At 40.9% G+C, this 27884-nt stretch overlaps 2 protein-coding genes and 1 long non-coding RNA gene across 3 annotated transcripts; 1 reads left to right on the top strand and 2 right to left on the bottom strand.

The window, feature by feature from the left end:
* Nucleotides 1–30: 30 nt before the first annotated feature.
* Nucleotides 31–8533, bottom strand: galk1 (galactokinase 1). The gene is made up of 8 exons (XM_012814521.3): nt 8195–8533; nt 5032–5221; nt 3879–3998; nt 2582–2717; nt 2315–2496; nt 1352–1502; nt 1098–1260; nt 31–1005 (listed from the first exon to the last, which is right to left on the bottom strand). Exons 1-8 carry the CDS (start codon nt 8360–8362, stop codon nt 934–936), a joined length of 1182 nt encoding a protein of 393 aa, XP_012669975.1. The 5' UTR covers nt 8363–8533; the 3' UTR covers nt 31–933.
* Nucleotides 6427–22870, top strand: LOC116218706. The gene is made up of 3 exons (XR_004162983.2): nt 6427–7085; nt 22049–22346; nt 22700–22870. It is a non-coding gene; the product is annotated as an uncharacterized LOC116218706 (long non-coding RNA).
* On the bottom strand, nt 21095–26897 carry LOC122128694 (ubiquitin carboxyl-terminal hydrolase 29-like). Its single transcript, XM_042703234.1, has 16 exons — nt 26605–26897; nt 26434–26489; nt 26018–26201; nt 25434–25558; nt 25205–25339; nt 24866–24997; nt 24439–24562; nt 23994–24133; nt 23731–23830; nt 23547–23626; nt 23159–23263; nt 22994–23031; nt 22419–22737; nt 22179–22315; nt 22017–22086; nt 21095–21814 (listed from the first exon to the last, which is right to left on the bottom strand). Exons 1-13 carry the CDS (start codon nt 26635–26637, stop codon nt 22631–22633), a joined length of 1359 nt encoding a protein of 452 aa, XP_042559168.1. The 5' UTR covers nt 26638–26897; the 3' UTR covers nt 21095–21814; nt 22017–22086; nt 22179–22315; nt 22419–22630.
* Nucleotides 26898–27884: the final 987 nt, after the last annotated feature.

Here is a 27884-nt window from a genome sequence, read left to right as displayed (position 1 = left end):
TTCACTCAAGTTATCTCAGGACTCCGAAGCTGTAGATCAGTATATTTATTACAAACAACAATTGCAATCGGCCTCACTCACAGCACAAGGATGAAAGTGAAGCAACTTCACTAACATCGCACAAGGTTTAAATACTTAGGATTTATCGAACTCTAACGCCATACATTTTTCTAACGTCAGCAAGAATAGCCACGCTCGACTAAAAGTCCCTTTGTGTCATCCCAACTGCACTTTCTGAGATGCAAGGATGTCAGTTTTACGCAGGGTAGAACAAGCACAGTTCGACCCTTCTTATCACCTCTGAGCTCACCCAAACATATGCAGAAGGTCTCTCTCCTTACGCGAATAACTCTTACTCATATGCAGACTACATGGCGTCAGCACCTAGTAATCTAAGTTACACACAGACACATAGAAAAGCCATGTTCCTGCTTACATAAGCACATGATTCATACAAGGTTATTATTAATACAAGGTACTTGATTAATATATTCTTAATTCAATAAAAATTCAATTCAGTGTTTCAAAATGATCTCCATCACTCAATGTTAATGTAGAACCTTCAGAATTGAAGTAGCTGCTCCAGTTCTCTGTGCAGCCCCAGGACACTGATTGGTGTAACTATTTCTAACAGCATATGATATCTGCACTAGTTCTGTTACTCTTATGACACAGGGTTCAAAGCAAACTGTTACTAAAATGTCAGTGATTCTAAACTGTGATTCTCATAACTAATGCAGAGATAATGACAATGTGGTTTTCCAGTGGTAGAGGGCAAATATACCTCTTATCCAGTACTTTGGTCAATTAAAACACTGGTAAACTTGATTACAAAAGTTGGATACTGCCGGACAAATAGAGAGTATAACAGATTTTATATATATAAACAGAAGTTTATAAGACATTTTCAGGAATCTTTTTCATATTTTATGTTCAAAGACTGAGCACCTGGGCTCCCTCTGAAGGAGTTGTGATATAGAATGTTGGGGATCCATTGTATTTCTCCTGAGAAAAAACAACAGAAATTATTCAAATGTTCAGCCCATTTGAGCTCAAGTCATTCAAATGTTCAGAACATTCTGATGTGCAACACTGACCGTGATGCGTTGCTTTGCCAGCTCAACAGCGTCAGCTTGAAGAAGAGTCACTGTGCACCCACCAAATCCACCACCGGTCATGCGACTCCCATACACACCCTTCACCTCCACGGCTGCACTAACCAGGTCATCTAACTCCTTACAGCTTACCTCATACTGGTCCCTGGAAAGGAAAACGTTTTAATACATAAAGCCAAGCAAGTTCCTGGGAAGATGCACAAGACTTGGCGGGAACTTATCCTTCATATTTTCACCTGAGTGAATTGTGGCTTTCCACCATAAGCTTCCCAAATTCTGTGTAATCCTCCTGTCTTAAGGCCACAGCAGCCTGCGCCGTGCGCTCGATCTCCTCGATCACGTGACGAGCCCGTCGGTATGTCACGCCATCCATCCCACCTCTCGCAGCTACAAGACATCACAGATCACACAAACACATATTATATTATATAGATATATTATAGAATAATCATTTTAGAAATATTTCTACTTGAAATAACTATTTTGTGTTTGAAAATGTGCCTTCATCAAAGAATCCTCTATTTGCAGCAATTGCAAACATTGCAGCATTAAAACTGTAACTGCTTCATCACAAAACAGGTTTTGCATAATTTAGAGCAATGCTTTGGGTCTATGTCTTGTAGGATTAAATTGACACACCATTGCAATTGCAAAAAGGTTTTCTAATAATAAATTAGCCTTTTTAAATAATCAAATAGGATTAGCTAACATAATGTGGGTTTTAAAATGATGGATTAGCCTTTTAAACATAATCATTTAGGATTAACCAGCATAATGTTGGTTTTATAATGATGAATTAGCCTTTAATCATAATCATTTAGGATTAGTGTGCCACTGATACAAAGGGGTGAGAGTGGCAGAGATTAAGCCCTGTATGCCTATTAAGAGAGTCTATTTAAAGTCAGCCATTTCCAACAGTCATATACTACATTAACAATGTCTACACTATATTTCTGATCAGTTACATAAAATGTCTACACTATATCTCTGATCAATTACATCAAATGTCTACACTATATTTCTCTTTTCAGTTACATCAAATGTCTACACACTATATTTCTGATCAATTACATCAAATGTCTACACTATATCTCTGATCAATTACATCAAATATCTACACTATATTTCTGATCAGTTCCAAACCTTTGAACGGTAGTGTATATTCAACACAGACCTCCATTTCAGCCTGTATTTCTCACCTTGAAGGTCCTCTAGGGTAGCATCCCTCAGACTGCTCTTTCCAAGCACAGCAGCTGCCTCCTCACACTGGCGGCGTCGTGTGGGGTATTCACTCCCTGTGAGAGAGTGCCTCACGTTGGAGTTGGTGATGAGGATCACAAGACTGGGGTCAGCCAGGGTCACTGGGGTGGCCTCCAGTGACCTGGGAAATAAAATGATTACACATATCAAGTATGGCATGAAATTCAGAATTAGCTATAAAACTTCAAATTGGACATGTACTGTACCTGCAGTCTATGAGCAGTGCATGAGCAGCTCTACCCAGCACAGACACATACTGGTCCATGATACCACAGGGCACCCCAGCGTGGGTGTGTTCGGCCTTTTGGCACGCCATCGCCTTTGCCACCTTATCCCCATCATCTGTGGGTCCAGATATTCATTCATGTTGATTCAGTGTGATTCTACCACAGATAATTGTAATCTCCATCTTACTCACTGTGGCGCTGGTAGAGGAAGCTAGAAGAAGCCAAGCTGCCCCAGAATGAAAGGACTTTTGACATGAAAATCTCTACACTAAATAAACATGAAACATTTCACGCTTTGAAGTACCCTAGGTTTGCACGTACATTTCATGCAGCTGAGGGGATGCCATAGTAGGCCGTAATAATAATAATTATTATTTTCTATTAGTGTTATTAACTTTTATTATTATTATCACCATCATTCCTACAAAGCCTGTATTTATGCTACGGTCTCAGCTCAATGTGAAATATGAGACTGCTCTGACTGGACCATGTTGTGTTTTTAGTTATAGTGGATATACAGTATATGTTCAAGAGAATCCTGGATGTTCAAGGAAAGTCTGTGGGTTTGTCTTATTTTAGGGTACTTGGTGTCGCTCTCATTAGTAAGTACCTCCGCATAAATGACACACTGTGGATGTGGTTCCGATGTGCCAGTTACTGAAAAAGTCAACAGCAAATAACTCATCTTATTCTTGTGAATAAATTATCCATAGTGTGCTAGCCTATGCTTCCAAAATATAAGGTGATGATTTTTCTAAATCTGTTTTGAGGGTTTGTGTCGGTGTTGTGCTTGGGATCTGAATAAATATATGATACATACAAGAGGCTATTTCACAATAAGCTATTTGAAGGGTGATTGCAATGCTAGCTTAGAGATGGTAATGCTAAGGCCATAAACCAGAACTGGTGGGAAACAGCAATGACCATTAGCTCAGAAACCAGAGAAAATATCTTCTTCTGATCATTGCACAATCGGTGTTTCCCACAGGGTTTTGGAGACTGGTGGATGGTCCTCACTTGGACCCTCTGGGGTGGTTTTGTATTTTTTTAAAGTTAAATGAATCAACCTGGTGCACTTTGAGAGCAAAATGAAGAGGTTAGATCTATAAAGAATGTTGTGCTCTGTGTGATGATACAGCAAAAACATCACACCCACAAAGCATGGTAAAGGAGTTTAACAATTTCTCCAATGAATACATTATCTACGAGTTCAAAACAGATCTCAGTCTGATCAGTACAGCACATACCATAGAAGGTTATTCAAAATCAATCTTGCCTGGACAAAGTTGCTGAAGGAATGTGTAAACTGCAACTTCAAGTGATGCTGAGCTTGATAGGCCCCCTCCCAATGGCACACTGCTGATGATAACAGCCTGGAATCCAGGCAAGGGATGTCCTGCAAATGGAGAGTGTGGAGACATTAGTTAGCCCAACCCCATCATTAGCCATTAATGAGCCCAAACACACCAGAGATCAGTTTCCAACACGTTTGAACTTAATCACTTGAACAGCTGAAACATAACAGATAGATAGATACATTGAAAGTGAGAGAGAGAGTGAAGGAGAGAAACAGAGAAAATTAAGATATGGGGAAGTTAGGTAATAAGATGAAGAAAAAAAATAGATGAACAGATTGATTGATGGCTAGATTGAAAGAGAGAGTGAATGAAAGAGTGGGTGAGAAAGAGATAAAGGAAATGATGTAGATGGGGAGGTTAGATATTAAGATAGAAAGAGAGATAGAAAGATAGATAGATAGATAGATAGATAGATAGATAGATAGATAGATAGATAGATAGATAGATAGATGAATGAGGAGTAACATACAATCTGCCATTTACAGGACCTACGCAGTTTGGACAAAGTTTGAACAATGTTTCTATGTTAAGCGGTAATTAAAGCTGGAATAACTAGGATAATAATAATAAATACCAGTGCATAGACAGTGATAGCATTATAGAGTGATATATGTGATAGTGTGATTGAAAGAGAGAGTGAGTGAAAAAGAGAGAGATAAAAAATAAAGAGATAGGAAAGTTAGATATTAAAGAGCAAAATAAAGATAAAATATGAAATGGATGAAAATGGGTTATTAAGATAGAAAGAAATGGGTAGACTTATTTGACCACAACTGATCATAATTAGGTACTATCTGGCTATATCATTTGTAATTGTTAAAATGTTGATTAACTTCAGGGGGGTTGGCCACTGTATATGAATGACTGAATTAACACAAATATTGAATTCAGTTCCCTCATGGACATTGTACATTCATATGAATAGATAGAAATACCAAGTTCATAGTTCCCCTATTGTTTAAAAGTTTTGGAATCATTAAGAAGTTTTTGGAAGATTTCTTTTTTTTCATAGCTGGTAATGACTTATATGACGATATATAAAATATAAGCCTTGAACGCATCCCTATTTACCTCTGTAGTGCTGAATCACTCCTTTCACATAATTAGCCCAACAGGGTTTCCCAGGCAGCAGGGGTGAAGTGGATGTTGGCAGATCAAAGTCAACTCTTTGGGATTCTTCCACAGCCTCTGACAGAGTCAACATTGAGACACTTTTTCCTGAGGTCTGACTGCCAACTACTACAGTTACAAGAGGCAGAGCCTGGATAACATGGAAAGACATATAATAGTTAGAATAGGGTGTTAAGGTTGATAGTGCGTGCCGCTTTAAAGCCCATTGTAGAACACTACTTATAGGCGATTGATGCAACAGCATACTAAGGATGCCAGCTGCCGTAAAAAGACACAGAAGATGACTTCAGGAAACAAACATCTGGTTGTTGTTCTTTGTTTACCATAGCGTGTGTTCATGTGTTCATGCATTGTCGTTATCAGCACGAAAAATACACAAGTAGTATACGCTCGTAAAAGAATGTACATTGGGAAAAATCCATAAGATTTAAAGAAAATAAGTAAAACATGACATCTACAGCTTCTAGTTCTTATAGAGTGAGGACTATACTATCTGCAACCGGCCAGCAGACTGCAGACAGCTAGGTGCACACCTGAAAAACTTGTTTTAAATAAAATAGAATCAAATAGGAAATCCAAAAGTTAAATTTGTCTCGATGAGTCGAAAGGATTTGGGGATCATGATAAAGTGTCTGAAATGTATGTACGTAACCACAGAGGGACAAGAGGCTATCATATTTGATGAAATCTTGAGATATTCCCATAGAGACGAATAGACCATGTTCTGGGTTCAAAGAAGTGGATAGTCATAAAGCACCTTACTCCACCTAAGTAAAATCTGTATGTACATAACAATTGCTTATTTGTCGATCCAGTTGTGGGCTACAGGCAGCGCATGTTGTACTGTGAAGGAGGGCCTTGGGATCCCAGGTACAACATGCAGCTAGTGTTGAGAGTTGTGATTGTAGCCTGCTGCTCAGGATCTATGGTTGGGCAGTTGTTATATTGGTTAGTGTGGTGGCCAATACTAAGTCTTAAACTATTTTCACAATCAGAAAGTCAAGACAAAGGACGTGTTGTTCCAACGGATTTACTGTAGTACATTAAGCCACAGCAAAGAGATGTATTCCGGAAATAGATCTGCCACATTACATTCGTGCCAACATCTTTAAACCTGTAATTAGCACCTCCCATCTATGTTTTGCTTGGTTGACCAATCCAGCCAATTAAACCTGACCTCTCCATTCTGACCCTACCCAAATCAAAGACTTCCATGGTATATAATACCACACCCATTTTTACCTTAGGTCACTTCAAGCTACGCCCTCTTATTTTAAATCTCTACCTCATCTGAAATGTAACCCAAAGCTAATCTTTACACTCATTCAACAGGTATCTGGTAAAACTATCCCTTATTCATATGAAAATATCCCACATTAGGTTAGGTTGTTGGGTATGAGTCCTTGCATGTGACAGGCACACATCTTTTCCTGTCTATAAAAAAGGTCATGATCGCTGGTACATGATGCACCATGAAATAATTAAGGTCACAAGATCTGTCAGTTAAAATGAGTGGGCAGGAAAATAGCTTCTGATCGGTTACACAGCACTGAAAGTCATGACAAATCAATTTAGCTGTTCTAGTGTCCAAACTGCATACAGAACTTCAAAAATTGATGAACGCATTGCCAAGGTATAGGCAACTAGCCGCATTCGTGGAACATTCAGGAGGAGAATCCATTTACCGCATAGCAACAGGCCTTTATATCAGATGTTGGCCTTGATGCGTAGGCCTACTGGTTGATGATTGGTTGGTAAATGCTGTAAATTAGCTTCTAAAGTCTATATAAACTTCATTCTTTTTACTCAGTTGATACCCTTAGCAATGACTCTAAACTTTACCCTCTTGGCAGACGTGTACGATATCTAATTAACGTCAAACTGCTGCCGGAGACAGCTAAATTGAATAGCGGAGCCGCTGCAAGATATACCACCTGTGTCGCGAGAGGACCCAGCTTTTACCGCAGGCTATCCTGCCCATGATCCTGCCCAAGGTACTTCAACAGGATAACTTTTAATTACATCAGAGTAATGGCAACTCGCGCTGTTTTCTAACATTAGTTAACAAGCCAGGTCTGATAACTTTTGAGCCAGCGCTGGACAACGATATTTAACAGATAGTGATTTTAAATCAGCTTAAATCTGTGTGTCTGTTACATCCGAGGTGGTAAGGCTTTTAGCTCCATACAGGGCCAGACATTAACATTACTGGATTAGGTTCATGAACCAAATGTATGCTAAACTTGCGGCTCAAGAGTTAGCCACGCTACTCATTGCTGAAGAGGACATATGCAAGTTCAGAAAACAAGTCTATTGGTTGACAGTCGACCTGTCTTTCAATGGTGATGCTTATTTGCAAGAGACATTATAGGCTGAACTGAGTTTGTTGATATGCTTTAGCCTAGCGTTATATTTCACTGCCAAATATCACTGATGTTCAACACACGTACCTAGCTTAGCAAAAAATGAACATGGAATAGTATTTCGAAACGGTTTCCTTCTTTTATTGTGAGTAAAGGTCTGTAATATGCATGCAACATGAAATTGACTTGATGAAACCAGTCCTGACACCACTACGTTCGTGGTCAACCCTCTGTGGGTATCATAAACGAAATACAACCCCACCGCCTCAACTTTCAAAACTTAGTTCGAGCCTCCTCGCGCAGCTACTGGATAGCACCACTGCAAATTCATTGTCAATCCTGCGTGTCATATAAATACACCCACTGCCCCTACGTCCAAATTCATGTTTCCTTACAAAGTTTCAAGTCACACACCGCTACTGGGTATGAGAGCACTTAAGTAGAAATTATCTGGTTCAACGAAATTACGTCCTTACTGACGTCTGTCTTAAAACGATTTCCGGGGCACGAGCTGCAAGACCGAGGAAGCGTGCAAATTTCGAATTTGAATCAATTTTTTGACTAATCTGTGCGGGGAAATGAACATGAGTGTGTGGTTATTGTAAGGGACTAGTTCCCCGAGAACACACCATGTATAAGCTGCCATCAACCAGTAACATACTGCGTGTTCGTGCATCTGATACTAAACACTGGCATAGTAAGCAAACACTCATCCTGATGACGAACATTATTACTGTTACCATAGGTAGGACAAATCCTTGGTTGTAATCGGTGTGCTCTCCAATCAAGTTGACCCTCCCTGGAGCACAGACGGCAATATTGGGACATTTCCCTCCGAAGGTTTCACTATATACTCCCCGAGCTTTGGCCACCAACTGCTCCACAGTAGGGATCGGATGATTTGCCATAAGTAATGACAGTGAAGGTCTCAGTTTCCGATTCTGATTACTTTCAGCGTACGTGTTCGGCAGCCCCACAGAACTTCAAGCAACAAAATAGAATAACAATTAGCTCACGAAAAACCGAGGAAGTCATATGCTTGATTTCTGTGTCAGCAGATTCTTTATGGGCGGAGTTTTTCTTGAATATTAACTTGTGGTCGTCGTAGTCAAAACAGAACAGCATACCTCGTCTTAACATACTGTCAGCGTGAGCAGTTGCCTATGTGTTCCAGGCAAACTAAATCGCCAAAGGTGTTTGATGTACTCATAATGTATCTCTATAGGCTTTTCAAAATAAAAAAAGAACAATGTTTGTTTTTAATATGATGCAGTTGATGCATGAATAGATAGGCCTAGATACTTATGCTTATGCAGAGGACATGAGTTGAATAGGCAGTCCTTCAGTGTGGCACAGGACACATTTACGTTCACACTGCTAAAAGAGTGTGGCCAGATGCATATCAGACCACCTCTGAAGTTGGTCTGAGTGATTGGATCTCTATTGGGTTTTTTACACCTGGCGTGGATTTCAATTGGATAGTGCTTGACCACATGACAGTACAGGTGTAAATGCACTCAAGAGGCATTGCAGTCCAAACACAACAACTACAATCGCGCGCGACTGTTGAAAAAGCAAGCAAACAAAATCAGCTTCACGGATGGCTACAATTTTCTTCTATTCCTCTTCTTGTATTTTGTTTTTGGACCTGCCGCAAACAAGAGAAGAATGTGACATGAGCTGGACACAGCAATTGGATCTCAATCGGATCTCAATGCAGACACTGGAGGCACATCTTAATACCAGGTGTAAATGTAATGTGATTAAAATCATCATATCTAGATACATCTAGATCTGCACCATCGAGAGCATCCTAACCAACTGCTTCACACTGTGGTATGGCAGTTGCTCTGTTGCGGACTGGAAAGCACTACAGAGGGTGATGAAAACTGCCCAACGCATCACTGGTTCCTCACTCCACACCATTGAGGCTGTCCAGCGCAAGCGATGTCTGCGGAGGGCGCGCAGCATCGTCAGGGACAGCCCTCACCCCAGCCACAGACTGTTTGCCCCCCTCCAGCAGGTTCAGGAACAGCTTCTTCCCTGCGGCTGTCACCCTGCTGAACACTGCACCCCCCCCGGATACCCCCACACACACCTTCCTCCAGTGACTGTACTTCCCCCCCTCCACCCTGGCCTGGACCGCCACACACTTTCCTCCAGCCCCTGAACATTTGCATTAGACTGTTTTATACTACTGTCCATACTTTATATATCTCACCTATAGTGTATTGTTATTTATACCGCTGTCTACATATATATACATACATACAGTATATATATCTTATTTATTTATATATAACCACTATATATACTCTGCACTTTACTGCTTTTTTAGCACTTCTGGTTAGATGCTAAACTGCATTTCGTTGTCTTAGGACTTTTACTCTGTGCAATGACAATAAAGTTGAATGTAATCTAATCTAAAAAAAGATATGACACATTTAAAGCCCCAATCTGTCCTCAATGCGTGTTTAATGCCTTCACACCTGTACTGTAGAGCTATCCACTTGTGATCATTTTACCAAAGACACATGTTAATACCAGGGGGGTATTCGTCGTAGCTCGCTAAGCGGTTTAGCAAGCTAATTTTCAGGCTAAGATCAAAAACGCCCCTCTTTTTGGTTCGTGGAAGCAACTTTCGATAAATCACCATAGTAACATATCAATTAGCACTAACCTGCTCCAGCGCAGGCTAACTAAAGTGTAGCTGGATAAGCTTGCCACACCCCCGGTAAAAGGAGGGATCCCATTGACCAAGGACTGATATTAGATAGTTAGATTAGCGTAGGGAGAGAGTTCTTTGCGATCGCCAAGATCCATTATTCCATCATGATGAGTTCTTGTATGAGCGCTACCGATTCAGCCGACAAGGAATAATTCATTTACAAAACCTTCTCGAGTCATTTATTGCAAACACCACAGTCGAACATTGACTGTCTTGCGCTTTTTTGCGAGTGGTATATTTTTGTAGTGTCGGTGATGCGGAGAACAAAGCACTCATAATTATATGAGTGTTATTAGTACACCATAGCATATCATTATTGTAGAAAATGATTAAGGTGGACTCATGATAAGAATAGAGAGAAATAGAGACAATTTATTTTCACTGCTTCAATTTATTGCATTTGTTATTAATACATTTAGTCATTTAACAGACGCTTTCATTTAAAGCGACTTACAAGGAAATGTAAAACTACACCGAGGAAGGAGGTGAGGGGATTCAAACTATCAACCTTGCAGTTACGAACCGGTAGCGGTATCCTCTGTACTAGTGTACACTTGCCGTCAGATATTCATACATAGATATCACTCTATAAACATCCCAACACACCTTGCTCTCACAGGGGTGGCGGTGTTGAATTTTGCCATGATTATGGTCTTGTATTCTTCATAAGCGTTCATGTTCATCTCCTGCTCGCCAGTGGAGAAAAAAAGAGCCCTTTTCTTTGAGTTTAGAACCATTATACCGTTAGAAAATGTTTGTTTTGGTGATCGACCTTTCCTGCCTTTTGAAGTAGGACGTGCACGCGCAATTTCCCTGATAAGTTTAGCCTGGTTGAAATTAACCACATGATTTGGAGGCGGATGAGCCGTTGACGAACCAATATTTGCTGTTCTCAATCAGCTCGCTAATGTTAACGGGCTAAAAGGACAATTGATTAACTTAGCTTCAACCCTTACGACGAATGGGGCCCAGGTGTGAACAGGGTCTATGTCTGGTTACATGGCGCCACTAGTTCAGAGCTGTGTTGAAAGAGTTGTGCCACTCCCGTTGACTTTTCCCAGGCAGCGCATGAAACATTAGTCTCTGAGTGGAAATGGGTGGAAAATGGGTACTAATCGCAGCACCTTCTAGACGTATAGGAATGACATTTTACATATATAGCTGCGCAATTGTTTTTAGTTGTTGTTGTTGTTGTATTTAGAAGCTTAGGCCAACATGTTGAGAGCTGGCTAGTCACCACAGTGAGAGTAGTTAGCAGATACAAGTTAACTGTACCCTGCTGTGTATTCAAGGTTATTGATGATGACATTAGAATATGTTATGACATTTAACATTACTCATTAAGTCACTTTCTCAGTGTGGTATTGATATACTAGTACTAATATTCTCAATATTCTAGTCAGTATATAACATATGGGGTAGTCTATGTTGGATTTACATTGTTAAATGTACTTGTTAACATAATATATGAGAATTCTATTCTTAAAGAGTAACATACTATTTTATATATAATATTTTTCATAAATATATGACCATTTTCACATGTAATGACCAACATGATATTTGCATCTGTAAGATATTGGTAGGTTTCACATACTATGTTATATCACTTGATTCCTGCCCTTTGTCTCAGCCACGCCAAATGGCTGGAGCCGGGCCTATTAGAATTTAGATGATCTTGGTCAGCAAGACTCTCCCTGTCTGGCATTCACACTGTAGCAGCCAAATGGGTTGCTACAGCCAAAATGTGTTGTCACTCAATGTGTAATGTCCCTGTTTGTACACTGGGTGTTGCTGTGCATTGCACAGGTGTTTAGGCATATAGGTAGGAAGCCTACTGTTGTGGTTAGGTGTTGACCCCGGAAGGGCAAATGGTTTTGACCGCTATACCGCGAAGGTTTGAGTAACATGTCGTTGCTCTGCGTTTTAATGGACAATAAATGGAGAACTGTTTAACGAAGGCAAGACGTGTATTGACTTTATCTCGCTGACGGTAATCATCTTTAAATTATCTAAGCGCGTCAACCAGGTTATTCCTGGGGTACAACAACCCAGTAGCTCAGTAGTGTACTGTGCTCCCACACACACCTTTCATATCTAGGTAGACCCGACCCCATACAGTTCCCTTACCTTACACCTTGAACTAGACCCCCCCAGACACACCTATTTTAGTGCTTGAACATCACACTCATCACACACATGAATAAGCAGTGGCTCAGTCAATTCAGCATAGAAGGCATGCGAGTCGGCCGTGCATCCCACGGCAATCCTCCGCAGGAAGTACCAGAGGTCCAGGCAAATCTCCATGCTGTGTCATGGCATAAACATTCGGTTGAGATTTGTGGACCCCATAGGTGGAAAAGGTACTGAAATATTCTACTCAAGTAAAAGTAACATTTCTTTGATGAAATTTTACTTAAGTACAAGTAAAGTTACCCATCTAAAAATCTACTCAAGTAAAAGTAAAAAGTAGTTAATTTAAAATGTACTTTAAGTAAAAGTTACGTAGTTACTCCCAACAACTTGATGGGGGTCGCTCCAAAAAAGGACAAGGGGGCATAAATCCAATCCAAAAACTAGTTATTTTTAATTAAAGAAAAATCTTTACGATTTTAAGTGCAATAATGACATTAAACATGTCAAGTTGTCAACACAACATTTAGGACCTTTCGGGAGGTAGAATGTCCCAATTTAGTTCAGACCAAATGTGAGTGTGAGGGCACTTGTTTTAAAGACAGAACTGAGAAATTATTTGATAGCAGACTGTGTTCTTCCTATGTAATAATGAGACATGAACCACATGACGTCAGCAACAAAAACATATGTGTGTAATGTTGTTAGAGCACCTGTAGTCGTTGTTAATAACGGATCTCCTAAAAAAGCAAATGTGTAAGATAGCATAATATGCTAACGTACTGTCGCTTGCTAACCTTTTTAACAAGTTGGATCAGGCAAAGGCTATCTAGCAAGCTTTCAGTTTGGAATTGTGCGAAACTACTATTGAATATGCCAATAAACAACCAGTATCTCAATTACCTAAGTTAAAGATCTGACATTTAGGCCGTTAGAGGTCTGTAACGTTATATTTAAGGGCCAGATGCACATTACGATGCAACGCATCAGTGTCCACGCAGTGCTCCACTACTTGTCAAGGTGCTGTTTTAGTATCTCCATAGTGTTTGCGCAACTCATTGGATAGAAGGCCTTTATTAGTATAATACAGTGGTTCTCAAAGTGGGGGGCGCGAACACTCTCCAGGGGGGGCGCGATGTCACAGACGGAGAAAAAAAAAAACGACCACCGACCTGTCACTGGTTAGTGAAAGCTCCCTCAGTGGCGAAATGCAAGGGGCTGGACTGACCCAAACAAATCAAATACTGGTTTGCTCCTAATCCACCAATCAAAACGGAATTCTTATAATTTGAACGCGAGTTGCACCTAAGCTTCCGAGTATATAAAAAAACGCAGGCATGGTAAGCGCTCACCCTGAGACGACACTCTGCAGAGTTTGTTCAATTTCTCTTGTTTCCTCTATCATTCAGATATTCATTGCTTTATAAACAGTATTTTTAAAGACTCACTCCTTCCTTAGTAATACCTTACTGCACTTGCAGTAGGTCTATTCGTAGCCTATTCTAAGGAGTAATTTGCTCCACAATCTTTAAAAAAAGCTCGTAGCCCCGAGAGCTAGCCTAGCTAGCTACCTTCTTCCAACTACAGCTAGCCCTTTTCTCCTTAACACCTACTTTTAAATTTTTTGATCATCCACCGTGTTGCAACAAATAAAACACCAGCACTTGAATACTATTTTGTGCTGTCCCTGTCTACATTGGGCCTCATTCTCGAACGCAGTTAAGAAGAATTTAAGAGGAATTTCTTCTGAATTGGTTTTAGGAAAACATTTGGCATTCATGAAAGTTCTCTTATCTGGGATTTGTTCTGAACTTCAGAACACTTTCCGAACTCGAAAGAGCAGTCGTAACTCGGCCAGAGTTTTCTTAAATGTGATTCCTCAAAAAACCACAAGATGGCCCACGTGTTAGAAGTGTTAATGAATTTGTGAGAACTCGTTGGTGATTGCGTTCACATCAACTCTACAGACATCCTCGGATTAAAGTAATTATAATAATAATAATTACGAGAACATTTGTATCATTAACAATTACGTTTCACATGTATAGTCATGATTCTACGAGGCACCATGATGTCATAAAATAAATAAAAGGACTGCGCTCGTCTAGTGAGCGTCGTTTGGCACTGCCGTCTGTGCAAGTACGGCAATTCAGAATTTTCATTTGTAGTTCCACGTTGGTGGAACGAACTGCCTAACACTACCAGAGCAGGGGCGTCCCTCTCTACCTTTAAGAAGCTTTTGAAGACCCAACTCTTCAGGGAGCACCTCCCTTCCTAACTGGCACTTCGACTAGTGCTTAACTTGCACTTACAGCAGTTACATTCCTGCACTTCGTTTTTATTTTCTATTCAGTTTTTCTATTTTCTATGTAAAGTAGTATTTATGGTTACACTAGGTCTCTATTGCTCGTAGCTTGGCTGTTCTCTCCCTTGTAGCCTACATCGCTTTGGACAAAAGCGTCTGCTAAATGAGTAAATATAAATGTGAATGTACACGAACACTGCAAATGTAAGTGAATAAATAAATAAGCACTAAACTCAATCACGTTGATATAGCTATAGTGGAATAGAATGGACACATCTACATCCTGCAACAGTCCACCCTTGAAGTTAGATCTGCGTTTACTCGACGGTGCTCGCTTTCCGCTTTGACATGAGTCGTTTACGAGTTGCTTTCGTGTAGATTCGGTCGATTCCGACTGCAGACGTCACTACGGTTGCGTGCCCTTATAAGGAGCTGGCGGGGCGTGTATGTATGCAAATTCAGGAGCACGATAGTGCGCTTTCAATTTAAGAAAACTCTTCCGGTGGAGCACAGCTCAGAACACTTCTGCTGCCTAGGAACACATTTTCAAGCGTTCATGAATTTGTCGGATGTGTTTTTCTTAATTTGTTTTTCCGAAGCCCGTAAGAAACATTTCAGAAGAAACTTCAGAAAATGTTCGAGAATGAGGCCCATTGTGTATAGTTCGTTTTGTAAGGAATCATTGCCTAGCACAGCCTTATCCATTATTCGTGTGCTAATCGTTCACAACCACACATACAAGAACACGACATTGAAATTAGAACTTTATTAACTTCACACACACTGTATCAGCAAACAAACACAACATGGACAAGTTTCTGATTCGTAAAAGTCAGAAAGAGAAGCCTGTGGACTTCTTTAAACATAAACGTGATGGCCTCCAGCAACAACGAACCACCATGTCCAAGCATAGCACTGTCTCCAAGCAGTGTCTGAAGGCATCTTATGTAGTTGCTCATAGAATTGCTAAGCTTGGCAAACCCCATACAATTGCCGAAACACTGATTTTGCCGGCTACGCAAGACGTGTAGAATAATGATAGGTATTGCGCTGAGTTTAGCCCCTATGTCAAATGACACTGTGGCTGTGTTCGGATTCATAGATAGCTGTCTAATCCTTGATCTCTTGTTAGACAGGTGTCTGACGAGACAGGTCCTTTCGGGGGAAGGTATCTGAAAAACCTTCGATTTCGAACAGTCTATTAAGATGGCATGTACGGCAACATGACGCTGTGTCATCATGCTGTGTGTGCTTATTTGCTAGCTAGCAGCTACTGTTAGCGACCTGGCTAACGGATACATCGCTAACGAAACAGACTATTTTTGTTAATCAAGCATGACATAAGTACATAGTACACTGTTTATTTCTCGGTAACTTTTAAAAAAAATTACCAAAAAAAGCAAAGAAACGTACATCGGTGAATACTTTTGTGGAACTTCGACGATTTCATCCGCCATCTTTTTTAAAAAATGTCTCTGGTTAGGGAATGGTGCAGAGAGTTATGGGTAATACCTGCCGCCATAAGACAGCAAGGCAGCTCATATGCTCTCTTGAAAAATGACCGTTATGTGACGTATTTCAAGGTATCTTACTAAAGAGGAAGAGAGAGTTTAAGACATTTCAAACAGTCCTTGCTCTCTTAATAGGAAGGAAGGAAGGAAGGGAGCATTTTAAGCCTATTCGAACAGGCCCTGTATCACGCCGAATATCAGAAATCAGTGTGGGTCCTATTTCAAAGAGGACTACCGTTCATTCGCCTGAGTTCGGGATCCATTTCTCTGCTCAGCAGATTAGCTGTCAATAGACATGAAAGAGCAGCTGAAGAGTGACAGTAAACTTAAGCATCTCCCCTCTTTCGTCATTCTGGGTAGCAATGATCAGCTTTGCGACATAGCCTTAAAAATGCTCCTCCTTTTCGCGTCGACATATTTGTGCGAGGCAGGCTTTTCAAGACTGACTGCGCTCAAAACTAAATACCGCAACCGCGCACAGATCGAGGATGACCTGACGATATGTTTGTCAAAGATTGATTTGAGGACCTTTGCAGTGCAAAGCAGGCTCATGTCTCACATCGACAGACCTGTAGGATTTTTTTTGTAAAGATCACAAGAGGCCCATAATAATAACAGTATCCTAATGATAGCAATAATAACACTTATTATTATTATGATAATAATAATAATACAATAATAATAATTGGTCGATAATCATTAATTATAATAATAATAATAATAACATAATGATGGTGATAATAATGAATAGCCTACTAGTAGGCCTACTATTACTGATAATAATAATAATAAATAGTTATAATAATTGTCTGTATGGGCCTAACAATAACAATACCCTAACCTTGACATGTCAGGCCTATCAATAACAATATGCTATCTATCTATCTATCTATCTATTTATCTATCTATCTATATATGGTGGTGTAGTTGAGGGCGGTGGAGGCGGGCGGCGGCGGGGGGGCCCAACTACCCCTAACCAGCTTTGGTGGGGCCCGCTTGCAAAAGTTTGAGAACCCCTGGTATAATATATAGCATCACGTCACGCACAATTTGTAGACACCTTGAAGAATATGTCAGTTCAAGATATTTGTTCATTCAGGAAAAAACTGCAAATGTTACCCGGATTTTGGAAGAAAATTCGAGACGCCTCACAAAGCAAATAGCTATTTTTGCTGTTTATGGAGCCATAAAACTGAAGCTAATAATAGCAAGTTGACAACAACTACCTTAGCCCGTCAGAAAGTAATGTTATTCATTGATAACCTTAGCTGACAGCTGAGTTCATACAAATACAGAGTTCATACAAATACATGTACTTTAGGCATATTGCAACAGTTTTGCTGGAGGCACTCTACCGATGAACATTTTGGAGTCTTAAATGAATGTGATAACTCGAAACGTTTTTGCAGTGTTTTTTTTTTTTTAATCAGTAACGGATGTGATTTCCAATGTAGCGAAGTACAAAACTTCAGTCAAAATCCAATTCAGCAAAAGTAAAATTATTGATTTCAAAAACTACTGAAAAAATGACAAAGTACACAAAAAAACTACTCAATTACAGAAATATATAGTGTAAGGCCGCGTTCACACGACTTCTTTTTTTCGACTGCCAGCGCCTTTTTTACATGCAACTCTTTGGGGAAAGCGCACCCCCTGACGCCAGTTCAATTTTTTCAACTTTTCAGAAAAGCGCTGGGTGACGTCAAGCGCCTTTTTGACAGCTGACCAATCAGGATGAGGAGAGTAGGTACCAGCGTATCTTCCCTAGTAACATACTACCTTAGTTTAAAAAAATGGCGGACCAAACTCCGTAGATCAGGGGTTTTCAACCAGGGGTCTGTGGCGGCATTGCAGGGGGTGGTCCGCGACGGCATTGCAGGGGGTCCGCGACATGAGCCTATGTTGATCAGTTTACCATTGACTTTTTTTATTTTTATAAATATACCTGGGCCCGTCGACATATTTATGTCTGAATAGTTAAGTCGCATTGCCCAAAATACTGATGTAGACCCATATTCAGCGAAGAAATTACACTGACAAGTAGTATAGGCAGAATATGTGTGCGGGGGGAGGGGGCGTGGCAGCGGCGGCGGTTAAAAACATGAAAAAGAAGGGTACAGGACTGTGAAATGTTTTGGGAATCACTGGCACATCAGTGGGCCGCGGATTACTTTCTGGTCAGAATGGTGGTCCCTGGGACAAAACCAGTTGAAATCCCCTGCCGTAGATCATCGTATTTGTCCCTAGAAGTTTTTAGTTTTACTTTTTTTTGCTTAGATTTTTAGAAAGTTACTGAGAAATAGACACTGTACATAATAAAAACCACATTATTGTAACTGAAAACTACGTGTAAGAGGATTTGTGAGGTGTCTGAGCTACTGTTAGCATGCTACTAGCCGTTAGCGATTAGCAATCCCTCTGTGTTTTTGCAAAGCATCTGCCCCAACTTTCTTTTCCCAATATTTACATTTATCTTGTACATAATCCATCCCCATAAACCAGAGATTTCAAGAGTACAGAAACTCTCCTGAGTCGGCAAGAGTGCCAATATGGGCTAACGAGTTGTAGCTAAAGCCCTGGCTAAAGGGCTAAACAGCTTGCTAGCTATTAGCACTCTAGCTTGCTCAGAAGAGTGCTAAGACACAGCAACTATTCACGATTGTATCAATTGTATATCTAGGTTTTCTTTGGCGACTGTTGTCGCATCCAACAGCACAACATATCCCGGGCATTTTGAGCTTTCTGTGGGTTGTGACCGTAAACAGCTCGCTAGCTATTGCTATAGCTTGCTCAGGACAGTATAGCTTTGATAAGACACAGCAATTATTCACGATTGTATCAACGTGCTGCATTTCACTTAACAGGTCAGTCATTCCCTAAATCTTTAGGAATAGAATACAATTGTATATCTGGGTTGGCGCATTCAACAGCGCAGCATATCCCCTAGCGTTTTGAACTTTCTGTCTGTTGTGACCATAGGTTGTGACCGTAATGTGTCTGTGTCGGACACAAATATGGCGGCGCTTAAACACAGTGACGTCACATGGTATCCATGAATTCTAAAGCGTTCAAAAGGCGCTGAAAGCAGCGCTTTTTTTCTAAAAAAGAAGTGAAGTGTGAACGCGGCCTAAGGCTCTTGTTTTAACACTTCCCATTTTGTAGTGCTGCTCGAAATCTCAACTATAAATGTTATTCACTGTAAAGTTCACCATAAAATGCGAACCCAGCTCAAGTTTCCATGGCAACTTTGGGTGATTGGCCCCCTCATTGCTGCTTGCAGCGTTTTGTCGAGTTTGAACTTATGCTGATAGGAGGTTTTCTGGTCTTAGCTAGTATGACCAGCTACACCATCAAAAATAATAAATAAATATATAAACAGCATACTTTTTTCAGCTGAGAATGATGTTTCAAAATGAACTGAGGGTGCAAAAGTGATGAAGAATCAGAGTTTGACATTGATTCATTGAAATTAACATTGACAGCGAAAGTTGATTTTCATCTGGGAATGCATTTAGAACTCTGACAGGCTACAGACTTTTGTCATTCATGTAAACAGATCTGGGTAGTAAAATAATAACCCAGACTAAACATATAACCACACATATAATTTAATTTCATTGTAATTGTCATTGTAATACACATCATTGTGTCGGTGGGGAAAATACTGTACACTGCCTTTTTAAAACAACAACATCTCAATCTGACATATTGTGCTTCAGAGACCCCCATTCATTGGTTATTTATCAAATATGCCAGCCAAACAGAATCAGTAGATGGGCAATACACAGTAACTACTATTCAGATCTAACTCTTTTTTTTTTTTTTTTCCTTTTGTAAAAGAAAAAGAAACTAGGAACAAATCTCCCTCAGCCAGGTGATGGGCTGACTACACAAGTATACACACCAGGCGTTCTGTCACATTTATATTTGGAAAACAGATCAATCAATATCCTGAAAAACAACAAGCAATATTTACATGCCTCAATGGCACCTCTCCATCAATCCAGCTTCTACCTGTTAGTGCTGCTGCTAATGTGTCTTTATCTACCTGTGTATGTCCTTGTTTGTTCGTCACTGACTAATTACCTTATGTACTTCCTTTTTAGCTCTCTTTATTTGCTTTTCTGTTAGCTCTTTATTGTCGCTGTTTGGTTAGTTGCTTTGTGTTTGTTTTCTGCATAATTAGTATCTATTTTATTTGCTGCTGCGTGGAACTTGCTTTGACAACTGGGCTTAAATTCGTTTTGGTTTTGCTCGTGCTGGGTGCTCAAGGTCAGGTGGTCAACCCACTTAACTGCATGTTGACCTACTGCTAGTAAGCTAGCCATAAACGTGATGTTTGCTCCTGGTCGTAATGTTCTCTAGGAATTATTTTGACTTTACTTTTTTTGTACACAGATATGAATGTTTGCAGGTGCGTAATATTATATCTGGTGAGTGTATTTAAGCATCTTAAGCTGGTCTTTATCCCCTATTGGTGGCAGGCTGTAGTACAAAACCCCTATGTATGACTTCATGGGCCACTAATCTTCTCAAACGAAATGTAAAAAATTGTCTGGGTTTTTGTTAAATAAACTTATATCAATTCCCTTTCCTAGATAAACTGTGATGTGACCATGTCTCCCATCCCTATGTGCAGAGGAATGTGTCATTTTGTTTTCATGTGAAGAGCACTCATGATGATCCTGCTGCGATGCCCTTTAGCACCTTCTATTTATCTAAGAATATAAAAAACCTCAGGCTGTAGGTGGGGATGTTTTGGTAAAACTTTCCATGTTGCGTTAAAATCTAGCTTAATAAATCTGTCGCTTAAGATGCCAATGATGTGCTCAATACAGTGAATGCATTCTCCAGCAGACATTGATGTTGGTGTAATACAAATGTATCTGATTCAAGATTCAAGTGTTTTATTTGTCACATACAACAAATGTAGTGAAAGTGAAAGGGTCAATGCTTCACACTGTACAAAAAATTAAATAAAAAATTAAAATATAAAAATAAGGTGCTGAATTAAAAAATTGAGATCAAGTGTCTCACTGCCTATGGGTAAAAACTCCTCCTAAGTCTCTCAGTCCTTGAGTTTAGACTGCGTAGGCGTCTACCCGACGGCAACAGGTGATGTTTCTTGCCCTCGACTCCACCCTCTTGTGGTAGATATCATTCACGTTGGGTAGGGACGCTCTGACCTTGACCTTTATGAATGGGTCACCCATTGCTTGCCAGCCTGCTGGAGTGGTGCTGACAGCTTTTACCCCTGATGATGATGGGGGAGGGCAGACCAAGGCAGATGGGTTGGGGAGGGGGGTAATCCGCCTCACTAAAATTACATAAAAAACACACCGTGAAAAGAGTGTGAAGGAAACCGTTTCCAAGTTACCATGTGTCATTAAAACAGTTAAATTAAACTGACATTAAAACAGTGTGTGATATACTATACACCTGCATGGGAAGGGAATGTTTTAAATAGGGTCATTATTTATTACTAAGATACTGGAGAGGTTGTGTACAGATGTAAGTGTTCAGCTGTGGCTGATGGTGTAAATTACCTTTTTGATGTAAAAAAGTATGTAGGCCGTCTTCTCCCTGTCTTTGAGGAGGGCCTCCTCAGATCTCACTGAGACAGAGTGGTCACTGTATTTGACCCACTGGCCTGGCTGTTCCTCACAGTCGGCTTTGTAGTGGCCTGCCATCGTCCAATCATAAGGAACAGGGAGGTCAGGCATGCCTGCCTTTCTTAACATTTATACATACTCAATATTCTCTCTCTGCGTGCGCGCGCGCGCGTGTGTGTGTGTGTGTGTGTGTGTGTGTGTGTGTGTGTCTTACCGCTGGTGTCAATAATTTGCCACATTAAACAAACTGTCCACTGAGTCTCTGTCTCTCACCAGGGTCTCTTCTCTGTCCTGTCTCTCACCAGGGTCTCTGTCCCTGTCTCTCCACCTATGCTGGACACTTCTGAGCAAAGAGTTGAAGGATGAGCTTCATCTACACAACAGTTGGCGTTCAAACTACTCAATGTGACACTGTACTCAACTAGCATGCGTCACCTTTTTGATGTAAAAAAGTATGTAGGCCGTCTTCTCCCTGTCTTTGAGGACGGCCTCCTCAGATCCCACCGTGACGGAGTGGTCACTGTATTTGACCCACTGGCCTGGCTGTTCCTCACAGTCGGCTATGTAGTGGCCTGCCATCGTCCAATCATAAGGAACAGGGAGGTCAGAAATTCCTGCCTTTCTTAACATTTACATACTCAATATTCTCTCTCTCTGTGTATGTGTGTCTCTTACCGCTGGTGGTATCTGAGCCAATGTGGCTAAGGACATTAATTAAGGAATAATGTCCCTCTCCTTCCTGAAAGGACAATTTGCAGTTTCTTATTAATTCACGATGCAAACTCGCCCACTATTACACCAACTCCTACCTAAGTTACTTGTACATTTAGAAAAGGCACACATTCACATAGCATTCATTGCCACAAGATCAAACAGCCTTTATGTCCTTATGCATGTAAATAATTTGCCACATTAAACAAACTGTCCACTGAGTCTCCCTCCCTGTGTCTCACCAGGGTCTCTGTCCCTGTCTCTCCACCTATGCTGGACACTGCTGAGCAAAACGTTGAAGGATGGGCTTCATCTACACAACAGCCAGCGGTCAAACTACTCAATGTGACACTGTACTCAACTATCATGTGACACAGAATAATCAGAGACATGAAATGCTTGTCAAAAGGTATGAAAACTGCTAATATTTTATCTAGCATCTATTCAGTGCTGCAAGTGTCAACTACTGAGGTTATAATGTGTCTCTGAGCCCATGAAAGTTATGACGAGCAGGAGGTGACTGAAGTGAAATTAATTACCTCTGTTTGGAGGAGGCGTCCTAGGGACATCTTCAGTCCTGTTAAATCACAATAATTAGTGTCTTGGTGTTTCTGTGTGTGTATTTGAGTGTACTCCTGTCTCTGTGTGTGTGTGTGTGTGTGTGTGTGTGTGTGTGTGTGTGTGTACATTATATGCATTTTTACCTTTCCCCTAGTGTCCTCAGGTCCAGAATGGGGTCCAGTGTGAGCGCCTGGTGTTGTTTGGTGAGGGTCAGGGGACAGAACCTCTTGAGGTGGAGGATCAACACCCTACAGATAAACACGTAGGAAAGGAAAGAGAGAAGGGAAACGAGAGGGAGAGGAGAAGGGGACCGAAAAACAGGGGAGAAAACATGACAACATGAAATAAATGCATAAAGTTGTGATTAAAGTTGATGTGAAATCATATTGGTTAATGAATGTGACAAAAACGCCTAAAGACGGTCTGGGTTAGCAGTGAAGGTTCTGAGGAAGACCTGAGAAGGTCGGAACTGTCCTGTATCAAAAAATAAACATTCATAAGGGAGTGACACAGTGAAGGTTTAAGACTCACTGAGGGAGAGTGTGGAAATTACACCTCAAGGTTGACCCCCGACCCTCACAGCACTCACACCGGAACTCCACATTTGATTCCTGTGGATATAAAAAACAAGTGTGAGGTGTGTGTTTGTTTGTTTGTAAGACGAGTGTGTGTGTAATGTGTGTAATGTAATAATATGTGTGTTGGTAATACTTACAGTGAAAAAGAGCTGGAGGCTGTCTCTCACTGATCCCTGTCCGACCAGGTCGAGGGAGAGCATGGTGTTAACCTCATCCCTCGTGCTCTCAACTCCACAGCTGCTCAACACACACACACACACACACACACACACACACACACACACACACACACACACACACACACACAGAGCAGAAAAGATGAGCAAAGTATCACTGAGGAACTCAATTCTCTGGGAACTTGTATTTATGCGTCAGCTCGTTCTTTATAAGCAGCACTGACCTCTGGCAAGTTCTTATATACCGGAGCTGGAAGGATAACAGAGTGTCCACTGGGCACTGGTAGGCCATGTCGCCCATGGCCAGTGCCTGGCCGATGACCCTTAGCCGCATCAGACACTCTGAGAGGAACTCATGGGCGTCCTACTCATGAATGCAGATATAAAACACACAAACAGATGAATATCCATACATGTCACACAAGCATAATAATAAGAGGCGGCATTGGTCCTCTACCTCAACTGGTCTAACCTGGGTTTGATACCCTGGATGCATACGCAATGATGAAAATGTACATCGTATATATTTGTATTGTGCTGTATGTTGTTTTGGATAAGAGTGTCTGTTAAACGAATAACTGTAGCTTGCACACATGTATGGTATGTGCATGTGTCGACATTGCTAAGTCATCGTATGTGTCTGTCTATGTATATGCCGTAAGCTCTCACGTTCTGTGAGTTCCCCTGAAACTCCTGGTTGTGCAGGGAGATTTGGTCCTTGAACTCCAGTAGTACAGCTGCCTTTACATCCATTTCACAGGACCCTCTGAGGAGCAACAGTCCTACAAATGAACTAGAGAAAGAAGATAGACACAGAGGTGAAAAGAGAGAGAGAAATAGGGATAGAAAAGGGGGGTGGGTGAAAAAAGAGGAAAGAGTGAAGAGAGATAGGTAAGGTAAGCAAAGGACAGAGAGGAAGTTAGAGTCATTTTTAATCCTACTCACTATCATGTTTTTAGGTCTTTTTCACAAAGTCAGTTTTTGAGCCAGACGTGGAGCAGTCTGAATGATGAATGTGTGATTGTGTGTGTGCCTGTGCGAGAGAGAGAGAAAGAAATGGAGAAAGAAAGAAAGAGAGAGAGAGAGCTGTTCCTACCTGAGCAGCAGTGCCTCCGGCTCCATCCTCCACACCTCCTCCTGCACCAGCAGCTGAGTGCAGAAAGGCTGCAGGTGGAGCAGACACTGCAGTGTGGCGTTCAGGTAGCAGGTCAGCCCCAGGTTGGGCAGCCTGCAGGGAGGAGATGAAGTCAATCCACCCATGTTCAACTCAGCGCAATGGATGATAGAATGATAAAATCTCATGACTTAGGCTGACTGAGTACAGTCCAGGTGCTAGTATGTACCGTATGTCAAACAAACATGGCCAAAGATAGATGTGCATGTGTATGTATTGCATGGGCAAAGCTGTGGTGATGTGGTGGTCCAGGTGACGTACCCTCTACACTTCAGCTGCTGAAGTTGGAGGAGGGCAACAACATTGTCTGGGGCAGTTAATGAAGCACAGGGGCTTCTGTCCCTTGATGATCTTCCCCTCTTGGCAACTTCTTGCCCCATCAGATGGGTCACAGTGCTGTGAAAAGACAGTTCAGCAAACTAAAATGTTGACATATTGTATCCTTGTGTGCAGTATCCTTAAGTGTGCAGTACTCTTAACCAGCACCAACCGGTCCAAGGAGCTGGAGGAGGGCCCAAGCACTGCAGGCACAGGAGACAAGTTGGTGTCCTCCTCTCTTTCGAGGTCCTCCATTTTAACAGGGTCCTCATGGAGGATGGCCTTGATCACCTTAGTCTTCAATGAGTGAGTGTGTGAGATTAGAGAGTAGAGATGTATTTTGTTTAAGCAATACGTAATTATTTCAAGACCAGTTACCAGCTGACTCCTGTCACCATAGCAACTGTAAATAAATAATGCAATTCCGTAATATAACAAATAATAATAATTATAATAATGTGATGTATAATGTGATACATGTGATGTACTATATTATTATAACTGCAACTATATGAGTCTTAACTACAGCCAGAACATGCAGCTTTTGCAGACATAAGTTCAGTAAGCTCAATAAGCATCACATCAGTAGAATCAAACTAAAAGCACTATCATCCCAGAAACAGGCAACAGCATGCCTGAAATACAAGTCTTATTTAGATTTTTCTGATAACTTCATGCTCAGGACTAGTAACTGGAAACAGGGGCTTAGCTAGAGTGAGGTTTTGCAGTGGAAAAGACAACAGAACCACAGTCTACCTCCTCCTTCGCGGTCTCTTGAAGGGCATTTGGACTATGTGTAATAAGAGTGTCCGAGACCTCTGAGGGGATGTGAGGGGTGACCTCTGACCCTGTTGTCTGGGCCTCCCGTACAGAGCCCTCTGCCACAAGGGCTTGTTCCCTTTTCAGGAACTTCCTCAGCCTCCTGAGGATGGGGCGGACCCTGTGTGAGATATCAGAGAGGGATTGGAAGGGATAGGAGGAAGCAGTTAACAAGCGTGTACTCAAGTAGACAGCACTAGCTAGAATAAACAGAACCGTAATTTGGCCTGTTAACCTCATTTATTTTAATAATATGGTCATACTACATTGTATGGCCATATTATTAACTTTACGCTAAGCTAAGCCTTACACTGGTTACTGGTTCTTGTGTAGCCTAATATACATGACAGTACCTCTGAGGTCTGGGAATCGCCGCCTCTGGCACTGGCTCGGGACGGACTTTCTTGCGCTGGAATGAATCAATAAGTAAATTAATAAGTAATTCATTTTAGCTCACTAACATTACACTATTTTCATGCTCATATTTATAGTCATATTCCTATGCATATAATTAATATTTTTACCTTCCTAAAGGGGAAACAAGGGCAACACAACATTTCGCTCGCTCGTAGCTCCAGTAACAATTAACTCGATTGATCCTTGGCTACTAATAAAACAAATTCCAATTACAGTCCCCTTTTATACTCACCATTGCGTCACATATGACATAACAATGGCCGCAGTGTCCCCAGATAGACTGTTGCATCAACGTCATAAAGTAGGGTTTACTGGTGCGTATCAGAGTCGCTTCATCAACATTTTATTTTATAATATATATAATATTAATAGCTAACTTCCCAGTATTTCCTTATAATTAAGTCAATGCCATCTCCAACTGTCAACCTTAGCACAAAACCTAAACTGACATTGAGAAACTGTGAACGTTACCTGTGGATACAGCTTGCTAGAATGTAAATGGTTCTTCTCGTGTTCATGTCACAGAAAACATTTGTGTAACCTACTTTTAAAATGCAAGTACATAAAGTACATGTTCATGTCATATGAGAATGAGAATCGTGGAGGGAAAAAAACATAATTGTGTTGAATACGGGAAAGAGATACCCAGGGTTAACATAAATTAGCTTTGCGTTTCTTCTGTATGCCTGTCATTTTTCATCACCCACCATTTTGTAATTGCACTTTTGTGTAACCAACTTTTGTATAACGTTTGTCTTGCTTCAACAACAACAACACACACACTTCAAATGCACAGAAACAGAACTTTAACAGTATTTCAACATCAAACTTGAACAAACTCGGAACTTTAACAATTACTTGAAAATCCCTCCTCATGTCAGATTATGTTTTTTTTGCCGATTTACCTTGTATGCTGCAGGTCACCTTATGGCATCTGGAGGATTCGTGGTCCTTGATAGTCTCCGATTTTTCTGTGTTACTTGTCTTGTTGCTGGCCAGTGTTGCCAGGTCCGCGGTTTTCCCGCGGAATTGGGCTACTTTTGAAGTGTTGCCGCGGGTTGAATTTTTTGTCCGCTGGTTCGGGTAGACCTATTTTGCATGCAAATTACATGAATGTCTTTAAATAAAAATCCATATTTTAAATGAAATCATTTATTTATACCCAAATCCTACCAAACTGACTCCAGATCAGCATGTACACACATGGACATGGGACACGCCCACATACACACACGCACGGTGCGTATTATTAATGATAATATACTGTATCTAATTACACAAGGCCATTTTAGGACCTTGATGAAAGAACTGTTTAGGGAAAACTGCTTTTAATGCTGGCATATTAAACATTTGGTGTTACTTTGTAGATATTACAATACATTTGGCA

This window comes from Clupea harengus, chromosome 23 (assembly GCF_900700415.2).
Source record: "Clupea harengus chromosome 23, Ch_v2.0.2, whole genome shotgun sequence".
Classification (NCBI taxonomy): Eukaryota; Metazoa; Chordata; class Actinopteri; order Clupeiformes; family Clupeidae; genus Clupea; species Clupea harengus.
This window is presented reverse-complemented; position numbering and strand designations above follow the sequence as displayed.